Source organism: Peromyscus californicus, unplaced genomic scaffold (assembly GCF_007827085.1).
Source record: "Peromyscus californicus insignis strain IS unplaced genomic scaffold, ASM782708v3 Scaffold_3__1_contigs__length_106647218, whole genome shotgun sequence".
In the NCBI taxonomy this organism is placed as follows: domain Eukaryota; kingdom Metazoa; phylum Chordata; class Mammalia; order Rodentia; family Cricetidae; genus Peromyscus; species Peromyscus californicus.
The window spans coordinates 35,438,021-35,449,951 of record NW_026294551.1 but is presented as its reverse complement, the minus strand read 5'-3'; the positions used below and the strand labels follow the sequence as shown (position 1 = coordinate 35,449,951).

The 11,931-nt window shown below is 43.0% G+C and overlaps 2 protein-coding genes across 11 annotated transcripts in view; one reads left to right on the top strand and one right to left on the bottom strand.

Annotated features, from left to right (window-relative positions):
• Ppm1e (protein phosphatase, Mg2+/Mn2+ dependent 1E) overlaps positions 1-11,931 on the bottom strand; it is a 144,549-nt gene that overhangs the window by 6,753 nt on the left and 125,865 nt on the right. Inside the window, exons 3-6 of the mRNA XM_052758175.1 lie at positions 11,284-11,483; positions 7,927-8,115; positions 4,341-4,484; positions 4,017-4,110 (exon numbers count right to left, since the gene is read on the bottom strand). Coding sequence (XP_052614135.1) covers positions 4,017-4,110; positions 4,341-4,484; positions 7,927-8,115; positions 11,284-11,483 — 627 coding nt within the window. The remainder of the gene's footprint in view (positions 1-4,016; positions 4,111-4,340; positions 4,485-7,926; positions 8,116-11,283; positions 11,484-11,931) is intronic.
• Positions 1-11,931, top strand: part of Trim37 (tripartite motif containing 37) — a 153,772-nt gene that overhangs the window by 113,024 nt on the left and 28,817 nt on the right. The window lies entirely within an intron of this gene.

The following is an 11,931-nucleotide window of genomic DNA, read 5'->3' as shown; positions in this document are numbered from 1 at the left end:
AGGCCTTTTGACCCTACATATTCTTAGCTTCACTCCTGTTCTCGCACGTATAACTCTCATCCACTATCCTGCCCACTGTTTTGTTTTTTTTTTTAAAGCCAAGGTCTCATTCATATAGCCCAGGCTGGCCTCCACCTTGCTTTGTAGCAAGGCTGCCCCTGAATGTCTCATCCTCTTACCTCGACCTCCCAGCTGCTGGAATCATAAAAGCATGGTTTTGATTTCATTTATTACTATGATGTCCCAATAGACTACTGAAGCCAATCATAACTTCAAAAGGTAAGAGCAGTGTCCCCACTGGTCCACTTTATTTAATTTCCCATATTCTACCTGATTCAAATATTATTTTCTGAACTCTACTTCTAAAAATAAATGTGATCTGAGTTACACTGTTCCAAAAAAACTCTTGTTTTAGTGCTAACAATTAAAAGGCCAGTGCAACTGTTGGTTTAGAACAGAACATACAAAGATTTGCGCAGAGGAAATAGTGCCAGAACGCTGGCTTTTCACCCGCTCCACTGTTGAGTGTCAGATTCATGGCATTTCGCCCCCAAATTTGGTAGGAGGGCACAAATACCCATCTCCTGGTGGAGATGGCAGCCTGTTGGCTTCAGCCTCCTCTCTCCATATGCTAGGAAACTCAGAAATGAAGGGCTCATGGGGTGAAACAATTGGAAAGATTCGCATTGTCAAAGCTTTGAGTGTTGTTTGTTTTTTAAGTGAGGTTGAACTCTTTACCCCCTTTCCTGTCCCTTTTAAAGCCCATTCCAATGAGTCTCCCAAAACTTCCTTATTGGTCATCTTGGCACATTCATTAATTTCTTACTTAAAAGACAGTTGTAAGATTTGAATTTCCTCAGTTTCCCTACAAACAAAACCAAAGGAAAAGCCCACAGCCGCCACCACCACCACCACTTTTGGCATGGTGGGTAGGTGGAATTGACCTCTATACACTACCATAGTCCATTATTTTTGGTCCCGTCTCTCTGGATCTCAGGCAAAGGTCTCATTTTCAATTCTCTACTTACTCTCTTCCTGCAAATATATTCAATCCTCCTTTGTCTTTTTCACACCATAATATGTAGCCTGGATTAGCTGACACTGACTCCAGGTCCTGTCTGCCTCCCAAGTGCAGGAATTACAGGCATGTGCCACCATGTCTGTCTTCCCATGTCTTAATTAGTATGTGCTTATACTCACCCACTTAAAACATTTCTCTCAGATGCTACCAGCTATTTCCTAGTTCAGATTCCATTTCTTTTTAAAAACTTGTTTATGTGTACAGATGTGTACCTGGCATCCTGAATATGTTATAAGAAGGCATTCGATCTCCTAGAACTGGAATTAACAGACGGTCGTGAGCTATCATGTGGGTGCTGGGAATCAAACCTATGCAAGAGCAACAAGTGCTCTTTACTGCTGAGCCATCTCTCCAGCCCCTAATTCCATTTCTTTTTAAGACACATTTCTCATAGGACCTCTGCAGCCCTTGACTACTCAGGCCCAGAAGCCCTCTTTTCCTGGCATCTGAGATACTGCACTTGTCTGTCCTTCATCTTTTCCTGGTTTGTTCCTTGATTTAATAGTGCATAAGAATGTGCTGGGCTCAGTTCTGAATGTGGTACATATTCCACCACCTCACACATGAATCAGGAACTGGGTGCTGGTACTCTTACTTTACAAAGAAGCAAACCAGTACTCAGACAGTTCACTTTCCAAGATAAGTAGCCTATAAAGTGGCAGAGACCACTGTGTTACCCTTAGGTCATGGGCCTCATCTTGGCATCTTCACACAATAAGTGTTTTCTGGGCAGTGTTACTCATGCCTGTAGTTTCAACATTGTGGGTGTACACGATAGATAAATGCTGTTGCCAAGATGGAATGGGTTACTAAATCCTTGTCTCCAGCTCAACTTTCAGCTAAACTCCAGATCTGTATTTCTACGTACATACAAAATCTCTTCCAAGACATCCCATCAGTACCTAGAATTGAAAATATGTCCAACTGAACTCACCCCCTGCCAACTGCTGTTTCTTTATTACAAATGCTTTATCGTCTTCCTACTCACAAGTCAGAAACCTGGAAGTTAGTTTTCCTCTTCCTCACAAACTATCATCTGTCTCACCGATTTATACCCTCCCCCGTGTCTCCCTTTTTAGACGTCCTCGTCTCCAGCACTGTACCCACAGCCTTCTACATGATCTCCATCTAAGCTCTTCTACACTCGTCTGTATTCTGTGCTGTCACCACAAGTGCTTGAAAAGACAAACCTGGTCGTGTGGTCTCTGTTTATTCATCTAGTAAATCTAGACTATTTGGGTCAAATCTGAAGACCATCACAGGCCTGCAGGGACATTCCTAATTGACCACTCCACCGTCTGCTCTTGCCTCTTGTACCCATTTTTATTCCTAAAAATATTTTCCATTCCTGGGGTTTCCTCCCTAAACATAGTGTGTCGCCCTCTCCAACTGAAAAGTCACACTATCTGTGATTTGACCCTAGTCCATCTTAGGTGGTCATTTACTCGGACGTTCTTACTCTGCTTCCGTCTCGCCTTGCATTCTCTTTAGAACCAAGGCCAGCATCAACTTAAGATGTCCCTTAGAGATCCATGTCAGTCTCCTGACAAACACTGTCTGAAGGAAGATGAAGAGGTCTTGACCAGCTCTAGTTGTCAAAAATAATTGTATATAAGAGTGTATTTAAAGATCGAGAATTCCCCCTTTTGGCCCTGTTCCAGAGCACCTAATAGCTCCCTCATTGTGAGGTAACTGTTCTTCATGAGCTACCTGTACTCTTTTAGCTCTGGACGTCTCATTCAGCTCCTGATGCTCATATCTGGGGCACTTCACAGCTAGCCAGCAGCACCTTTTCAAAGAGTGGGAAGAGTTCAACTCACAGATCAAACTAAACCAGATCTTTGGTAACAAGAAACTAAATTTGGTGATTCGATATGGACTTTGTCTATGCTAGCTCTATGTCCAGTTACTTCTTTGGGGAGGTAAAGATTGAAGGGTTATGTATGAATGCATATCTGCTTATCTACCCATGAAACACATGCTTATTTTTCAAAAGCTGGCGATCCCAAGCAGTCAGCCCTAAGCACAGACACATGAGCAGCACTAAACGGACTCAGAAGGCTTACATGTGAGTCTGTGTGTTGAAGCAAAAAACCAGCTGGGAAGTGAGGCTAAGCCATGCAGCCTGCAGCACACAGCAAGACAAAGGCAGGTACAGCCAGTTCCTTGAAGGTACGCCTAATTTTCCTCAGCCATCTCTTGAATAAGCAGCTTTGCCCTTTTAAACAGTCTACGTTTTAGGGAGAGCAGTTCTGGAATGCTTGTAAGGCCTGGGAGTGTACCTGGGTGGGTAGAGCCCTCACCTAGCATGGATGAGGCCCTAGATTTGTTCCCTAGCATGGATGAGGAGAAAGGGGAGAAGAAAAAATGAATTTGAATGGAAGATTATCTGACAAATTATATTTTCTGGGCCAGGTGTGGTAGTACACACCTTTAATATCAGCACTTGAGGCAGAGTCCAGCCTAGCCTACATAGAGAGACCCTTTCTCAAAAAACTTATATGTCCCATATTTAGAAAATAGTTTCGTATAAAAAGTGTGTTTCCAAGAATTCCGTGCATGTCATTTTATAATTTACCAAAGAAGAGGTAAAGATAGAAACAATATGAAGTTTGGAGAGCCCTCCTGTTTTCTGGAAACGTGGAATGAAATCATTTGTTTTAAGCAGATTTGTACACTAACTTGGAGGTATGTATTCAAAGAATAGAAACTGATAAATGCTACATTCCTTGAGATGATTCTTACTTTATAACGAATATAAATTTATAAATAGCCAGGTGTACTTAAATAATTACAAAGGTATCCAGTTGTTACTTTAAATAGTGATAAGCATTCTGAGCATATAAATTAGCATCTCAAGTTCCTTCATATCAAAGTTAATACAAGACAGAAAGCTAGAGGATTTTGGAGAAACAAAATGAATGTTTTTTCCTACCTATAGCTCTGGAGACTGACAGACTTCCATTCACCCTCCAGGCACCAAACCAAACTACACAACCTCCAAGGGCCTCAATTCGCTGCTTTTCATCCTAGAGCAGTATGATAGAAAGCAAACACTTGGATTCAGGATTTATTCATCCACTTTACAGTAAACAGATATACTGCCATCTCTGTGAAAAGGCTTTCTGTATTTCCCCTTTAGGAGAAGGGCACAGTTGCTGAGATCAAAGGCAATAATAGTAACACCACTCAAAGAATCCTAATTAGTAACCACAAAACTGCCGTTATGACATGCTCTGTTAGAACAGATCATACATACCTCTCTGTCTGGTTTGTGTGGTTTCATTAGTTCAACAGCTTGGCCCTTTCTTACAAGCATAACCTGGGAATCTCCCACCCATGCCACGTGGAGCATGTTGCCTCTGATAAAAGTCACTACTCCTGTGGTCCCACATCGTAAGCTCTGAAAATAATTGAAGACCAGAGTCAAAAAAATAAAAGACAACAAATTCTCATTGAGAAGCAATTTATGATTAATACAAGCTGCATTTGAGAGACTATTAATAATATTTCATCAAAAAACAACAAAAAAAAAACAAAACAAAAAAAAAAAAAAAAAAAAAAAAAAAAAAAAAAAATAATATTTCATATTACAAATTCATGTTTCTCAGAGTATTTTATTTTATTTTATTTTATTTTAGAAATAAGGTCTCACTGTGTAGCCCTGGCAGCCTGGAACTTGCTATATAGACCAGGCTGGCCTTGAAATTACACAGGTCTACCTACCTCTGCTGAGATTAAACATGTCCATCACCATGCCTGGTTCAGAGAATTTTATGTGCATTTATACACACAAATCCACTTGATCTGTGATACACTGGACAGGAATGATTATCTGTTTTGTTTTAAGTACAGATTTTTTTAAAAACTAGACTTGGGGACTGGGGAGAGATGGCTCAGTGATTAAGAGCACTGGGGGTTGGGGGTTTAGCTCAGTGGTAGAGAGCTTGCAAGGCCCTGGGTTCAGTCCTCAGCTCCGGGGGGGGGGGGGGGGGGAGAGCACTGGCTACTCTTCCAGAGGACTGGGGTTCTATTCACACAGCCCATATGGCAGTGACCACAACCATGTATAACTCAGTCCCGAGCAGTCTAATGCCTCCATGGTCATTTCATGCATGTGATGCACAGACATACATACAGACAAAAAAAACCCCATACTCATAAAATATAAATTAATTAACTAATGAATTTTAAGAACTGGATCAGGTGAGAAGGCTCAGAAGGTAAAGACACTTTCTGCCAAACCTGATGGCCATAGGTCAACCTCTGACACACAATATGGTGGACATAAAGAACAGCCTCCTGAAGTTGTCTTTTCCTCCACATGCACACTGTGGCATACATGTACGCCCCAGACACAGACACAGACACACACACACACACAGAGCTCCATGAGTGGGAGTTTAAAAACATGGCATATTTTGTGACTTGTCCAGGGGCACTTGAAATCTCTGTTCTTCCTAGTTCACTGTTAAGTCCATTCCACCACTACCCCCCCTTTCTTTTTTTATTTTTTAAGACAGGGTCTGACTATCACTCTGGCTAGCCTAGAACTCACGGAGATCCTTTTACCTCTGCCTCCTAAGTGCTGGGACTAAAGGTGAATGCTGCCACACCTGGCAGCCTTCTCTCTCTCTCTCTCTCTCTCTCTCTCTTTCTCTCTCTTTCTGAGACAGGGTTTCTCTGTGTAACAGCTCTGGCAGTCCTGGATCTCTCTCTGTAGACCAGGCTGACCTTGAACTCACAGAGATCCGCCTGCCTCTGCCTCCCAAGTGCTGGGATTAAAGGCGTGCACCACCACTGCCGGGCAGCCTTTTTCTTAGATGATTCCAGTCTAGTCTGTTTCATTTCTGATCTTACTGGGTAGTCAGTGAGATGGTGTAGTTGTTGGCATGCTTGCGCGCGTGTGCGCGCGTGTGCGTGTGTGTGTGTGTGTGTGTGTGTGTGTGTGTGTGTGTGTGAGTGTACACGTACACAAAGTATTTGCTTGGTACAGAAGAAATGTTCCCAGTCTCTGGATATTATGGAGCCAAGACAGCATATACTCACTGAAGAAGATGCTTATATACCTTCAAAAACAAAACCCAGAACAGGTGTTTTTAGGGAGCTTTGATTGGGAACAGTGCATGGAGAACTGACAGCCTGGGGGTCACTGCAGTAGCTACCACAGTTCTTAAAGCTCTTGATCCTGCTATACTGAAATGACATCTCCATTTGACATGAGTCACCACCAAATGAGCATGACTCTGTTACTAAGGACCTGGCCCAAATTAGAACGAGTGCGTCAGGGTGGTGAAGGGCTCCTTGTATCCAATGAGAGAAACAACTTCTCTTTTTCCCTATATAGGAAAAGTTCATTATAAATCCTCACCCACCAATAAAATGTCTTCCCACACAGAATGTTCAAAAGCTCAGCCCTCTGGAACACAGGATAAAGACACTTGAGTGCATATGCCCTGAAGAGAACAGGAGGCAGGGCTGCTTCTCCACAGGAATAGCTACTTTTCCCAGGGGTAAGCAGCACAAGAAGCACAAGGAGGAGAAAGCGACCCTGAGAGGACCCTGAATCGTGGGACAACTATTGGCAGGACTGAGAGACAGCACCATTGACAGCAAGGGAGGGAAATATGGTCAGGAAATAGAGAACGGCAGGGAAGATTTAAAAAAAAAAAGATGAAATGGTCAATGTCTCACACTGACTGAATACAGATTACCCCGCCCCTAAGGCTCACCTTGTCCCTAAGCTGAGAGCCAGCAGCCTCCAGAGAGGCAGGGCCAGCAGAGTGGGCGGAGGTCAACCCCCCAGGGCTGAGGCCGACTTGGGTTTTGTGCCACCCCACCTCTGCTTGTGGCTCCTAGTTGTTACTATAGTCATTTGTGTGTTAGTCCAAGCTAGGGCTCAAGGTAGAGACTTCTCTCTCTCTTTACCATACAGTTCTGGATCATTTCATTAATTCCAAGCCTCACTTTTGCTTTGCAGCATAACTGTAGGAGCAGGGAAATGGATCAAATACTGTTCTGATCTTTTCATTTTAGAAGTTCACGTTTGAGTCATGTGGCAGCAGTGTTAACTTTTTGTGTATATTTTAATATGTATTAGTTTTGAAAAATAAGAAATGTACCTTTTTCTCAAAATCCAACATAGAGTGATATAGGTAATTATGTTCCATTGCCCAGTATGACATACATATGGTTTTGTTTGTTTTACTTTAGACTTTAATATAGAACTCAGTTTCATTCAGAGTAAACTGCTTAGGTCTGAGGAGCCTTAGCAATGTAGGACATGAGTTCTGTCTTGTCTTCCCATTAAGTGAGAGTCGGTTCAAGGGTCATCTAAGGAGTCTCCTTCTCCAGATGGATGCTCCCTGGAGTGACCACTGCCTACTCCTGCAAAATGAAATGCATGGGAGCAATCCCACTTTCTGTTTCAGCTAGTGTTTTCAAGTTTCAAGTTTTCACTAGATACTGTCTGCAAGAGTGCCTAGAGAGGGGGGCCAAGTTCGAAGCTGACAGGTAGTGGGGGAAAGAAGCAAAGACTCACCTGCCAAATCCAGCAGCAGTTACACACAGGGGCCAGAAAACCACAGTCTGGCTTTTCTTTACAGTGTATCATTGTGCCCCACAAAATTATTCCTGGGAACTGGATTAAGAATCGAGCAGAGTCCAAGAAGGTAGCTGAAGTGAGAGTGTGTTTGTGTGTTTGCGTGCATGTGCGTGCTTGCGTTTATAGTTTAAATAATGTGTACCCAGAAGGAGAAAAGGCCAAACTAGCCCTTCCCCCACAGAGACTGGCTTGAACTCAGCTGGTGCACTTCTAGCTGGTGTTCACAAGGACGTGGGCATACCTCCCTGGCTGCCTTCTGCACAAACCGCTCATCGGTGACACGGAAGGCCCGGCACAGAGCCTCAGCAGGATCATGGGGGAACATCTCCTGGCGCACTAAGTTAACATGTAGGTGAACAGAGGCATAAATGGCAGCATCCACTCCCCCGTGGCCATCAAATACTGCAAAGTAAGCTTGTTCCTCCTGGTCCTGTCAATAGAGACACAAAACCATTAGGGAATGGGGCACAGTACCACCCAACCAGTTGACGCCCTGGAAACGTCCATCCTCTACTGCGTTCGTCATTCAGATAATGAGACTAATGTTTCCCTTTGCTGACATGTCGATGAGCTGCTGAGTACCTGTGATGCTAGGGCCTCTGTGTTTACACACACAGCCTTGGAACACATCATGCCCAATTAGTGCAGGCTGGAGCGCCCTCTCTGTGAAACTTGTCTTGTACCATGGAAACCACCCACATGCATTTGCTTCAAAATCATAGTTAGAGGTTGTGAGGAGGAAGAGGAAAGACGGTATGAGGAAGAAGTGAGCAAAAGCTGTTCTGGATTGAGTACTTTTTCAAAATACCAGAGAATAATAGAAAATAACTGGCTTTCCAATACATGGAGATAAAAACATACAAGTTATGCCTCTTTCAACACCGGTCCTGGTCACCCTGAGTTCCTTCCATAAACAGCGGAGTCTCCAAACTTGTTAACCAACCAAGTGCCCTGTGTGGCTGGTGACTTTGCCTCAGCCCCAGCCGAAGCTTCAGGGTCTCATCTAAAGGGCAGCTGCCAGCCTTGGCCCCGGCCTTCTGCTGTGTCTTGATGTCCCTTGTCCAGTGCCACATGGTTGGCTCTCTCTTCATTTTCAGCTCAATGTTTGAATCTCAGATCTGTTGGTGATCTGTGAGTCACTTGAGTGTCGCTGGTTACTCAGCTCCCTTTAGGCAGCAGTAGCTGATGACTTCAGTTCTGAGTCTTTACATTCTCTTTTCTTGGGAGTCTGGGTTTTGTCATTGACTCCTGAACAGATCTTTTCTTTGGGGGATGTTTTGTTTGTTTGCTTGCTTTAGGTTTTTGGGTTTTTTCTTTTAATTTTTTATTTTTTGCAACAGTGTCATGTGAGCCCAGGTTGATTCGGATGTGCTGAGGGGATGCCTCATTCTCCTGTCCTGCCTTCACACCCTTGTCAGACAGAGATAGAACACAGGTATCTCTGTGCTTTGAAAATGTCTCTAACAAAAGCACTGCATATAGAATAATGCTAACTCTCAGAAATGGTGAAGTCTATATCTATTACAGGCACTACTTGTAATATGTCTTGCATTTGAAGCAAAACAATCTATAGTGCCATTGAAGATTGACCAAACAGAATTGTCTAGAAAGAATCCTGACACTTCGAATTTATATCTGGACTAAAGTAGTACACGGTTTCCGACAACTCTGTATAACATCAGGGAAAACAGCAGCCAGGTGGACTCTTTGGAGAAGTAAGTATGAAGTCCAGGTCACGTTTGTCATGGACTCTCCACATGTGTGATGTTCTAGGTCTGACTACCAGCCCTGCACAAACTTTCCTTTAAAACAAATGTCGATTCTTAAAGGAAGAAATATAATAATGACAATTTATTAAAATAATAAAAATAAAGAAAATAAATACCACTGTAACCCCACTCTCATAGATAACCCTTTATATATTGGTGGTTTGGTTTTGTTTTGGTAATAGTGTTAATTAGGACTTTGGGTATGTGAGACAAACTTGTTTTTTGGTTTTTCTTTTTTTTTTGGTTTTTACGAGACAGGGTTTCTCTGTGCAGCTTTGGTGCTTTTCCTGGAACTCGCTCTGTAGCCCAGGCTGGCCTCGAACTCATGGAGATCCGCCTGCCTCTGCCTCCCGCTTGCTGGGATTAAAGGTGTGTGTCACCACTGCCCAGCGACAAACATTTTATGTGTGTGTGCACATGTGCATGCGTCAGTTTCTGACACAGGGTCTTGCCTTGTAGCCGTTCTCCTGTCTCAGCCTCTGAAGTACCGGACTACAGGTGTACACCACCACACCTGGCTCTGTATTTTTAAAGTAAGGTCCATACTGTATATGAAATTTTATGTCCTATTTTATGTCATTAGCCTTTCTGCATGTCATGAAGTATTACTCAAAGACATTATCTGGAATAGATTATGAGACACATTTCCATTAATGATTTTTAGATCATTTCTGATGTTTTTAGTAATAATGTTGGAACACTTTTATCAAACACATATTTATGACTTTGCTGTATTTCTGTTGTGATGAATTTTAAACAAAATGAAGTTATCAGATGAAAAAGTATGAGAATTTGCAAAGTTCTAAACAAACATAGCTTAATAGCCTTCGGTACCTGCTTTAGTGCATCAAGGTGAGTCTTTCTTAGGCTTTTGACTAGTTTTCACATTTGGAGACAAAATGAAAACCAACCAGGTCAACATCCTGCATACCCTTCAACTAGCTGTAGTTTTATGGGGACTGTTAGGCGGTGGCCCTTGGGTTACATTTGTCCCGACACAGCACTGGGGACAAGGAGAGTGGCTGCTGTCGTCTCAGCCCCGACTGCCAGCCTGTCACCACTGCTCTCTAGCCCTTGACAATCGGCTGAAGTTTAAAGTTTGCTACTAAGTGGAGGAAATGGTATGCTGGGTATAAATTACTACACTGCAGTTTTCAAGTTATGGACTTGAAAGAGGAAAGAACAGGTGAGTGGCAGGCAGAGCTAACAACCCCACCTCTGTTTGTATTAGCATAATGCATTTAATAGAGGAGAAGAAGATAGCAGGAAACTGGTTATTAAGCTGACAAGGCTCATATGGATCTCGTCTGTCAGTCACAGAGATTTGTGGAATGCAATTCCAACTACTTCCTATCTCAGAGACCCAGATTTTAAAAAGAAAATCACATGAAATCAAAGTGTCTCAGTCTTAAATTTATTCTTTTATGTTGTGTTTTTTGTTGCTTCAGCAACATGGTATTCTAAGAATTCACTAAGTCACTTGACTTCACTACAGAAATATTCTCCTTTTCAAAAAGCGTTATTTCGATATAATGGTTTTCTTTGGTTGGTAATAAAATAGCCTTAGAAGCTTCCAAAGAAACTGGTAACTTCCCTTGCTTTTCTAGATAGGAACTGGCTGTCCAGAAGAGATTTTTACTCTCCCAGTTTTGAACCATGTGAACCTATTAAAAATAACAATGTTCCCAATTTGGAATGATTTGAACTTATTCAAAATAACAAAACAGTTCTATTTTCTAATGCAGTCAGCCTTCCTCCAGCCTATGAGTGACAGGACACCAGTCCTTTTCTGGAGGACCATGTCCCACCCACTCTCGAATGCCTTTTACCTCTAGGTTGAAGAGCATATTAAAGTCAGGGATGCAGACGTGTTTGTCTTCCATTTTCCTTCGCATGTTTTTGATGGCATGGATTGACGTTTCATAATAAATCTGAGGCCTCCTGCGCAGAGGGAAGTCCTTCACCCAGCTGCAGCAAATCTCGTGTAGTTTGCTGAAGACAGAGCGGGCCAATTTCACTGTCTCAATCTCTGTGAAGGAAACAGACTCCTGATGAAGAGCCATGTGACATGCTTTCCACTCCCTGCTTGGGAAGGACAGAAGTAGTTCCCCAGTCATGTGCTCCTTAACTCAAGGGAAAGGAGTCCTGCTTCTGCGTCTACCTAGTAGAAAGGCCTCAGCTGCCACCAAGATCACCCTCTGTGGCAGGAGAAGACCCCAGTCAGACCAGGCTTGCTCACAGTGACATCTCCAACCCTCTGCCCTCTAGGCCAGAGCACCCTTCCCTGTGGCTGACTGCTTTGGTTATTACATGGAGTCAAGCCTTCTAGGCTCAGAAGGAAGACTGGAACCGGAAAGGCACATGAAAACAGCCAGCAGACTGCTGGCGCTCTCGCTTCCTTTTCCTGATCTTAGATTTTCTCTCTACTATAGCCAAGGGACCATCATTGGGAACTGAGTTATATATTTTCTTTGAAA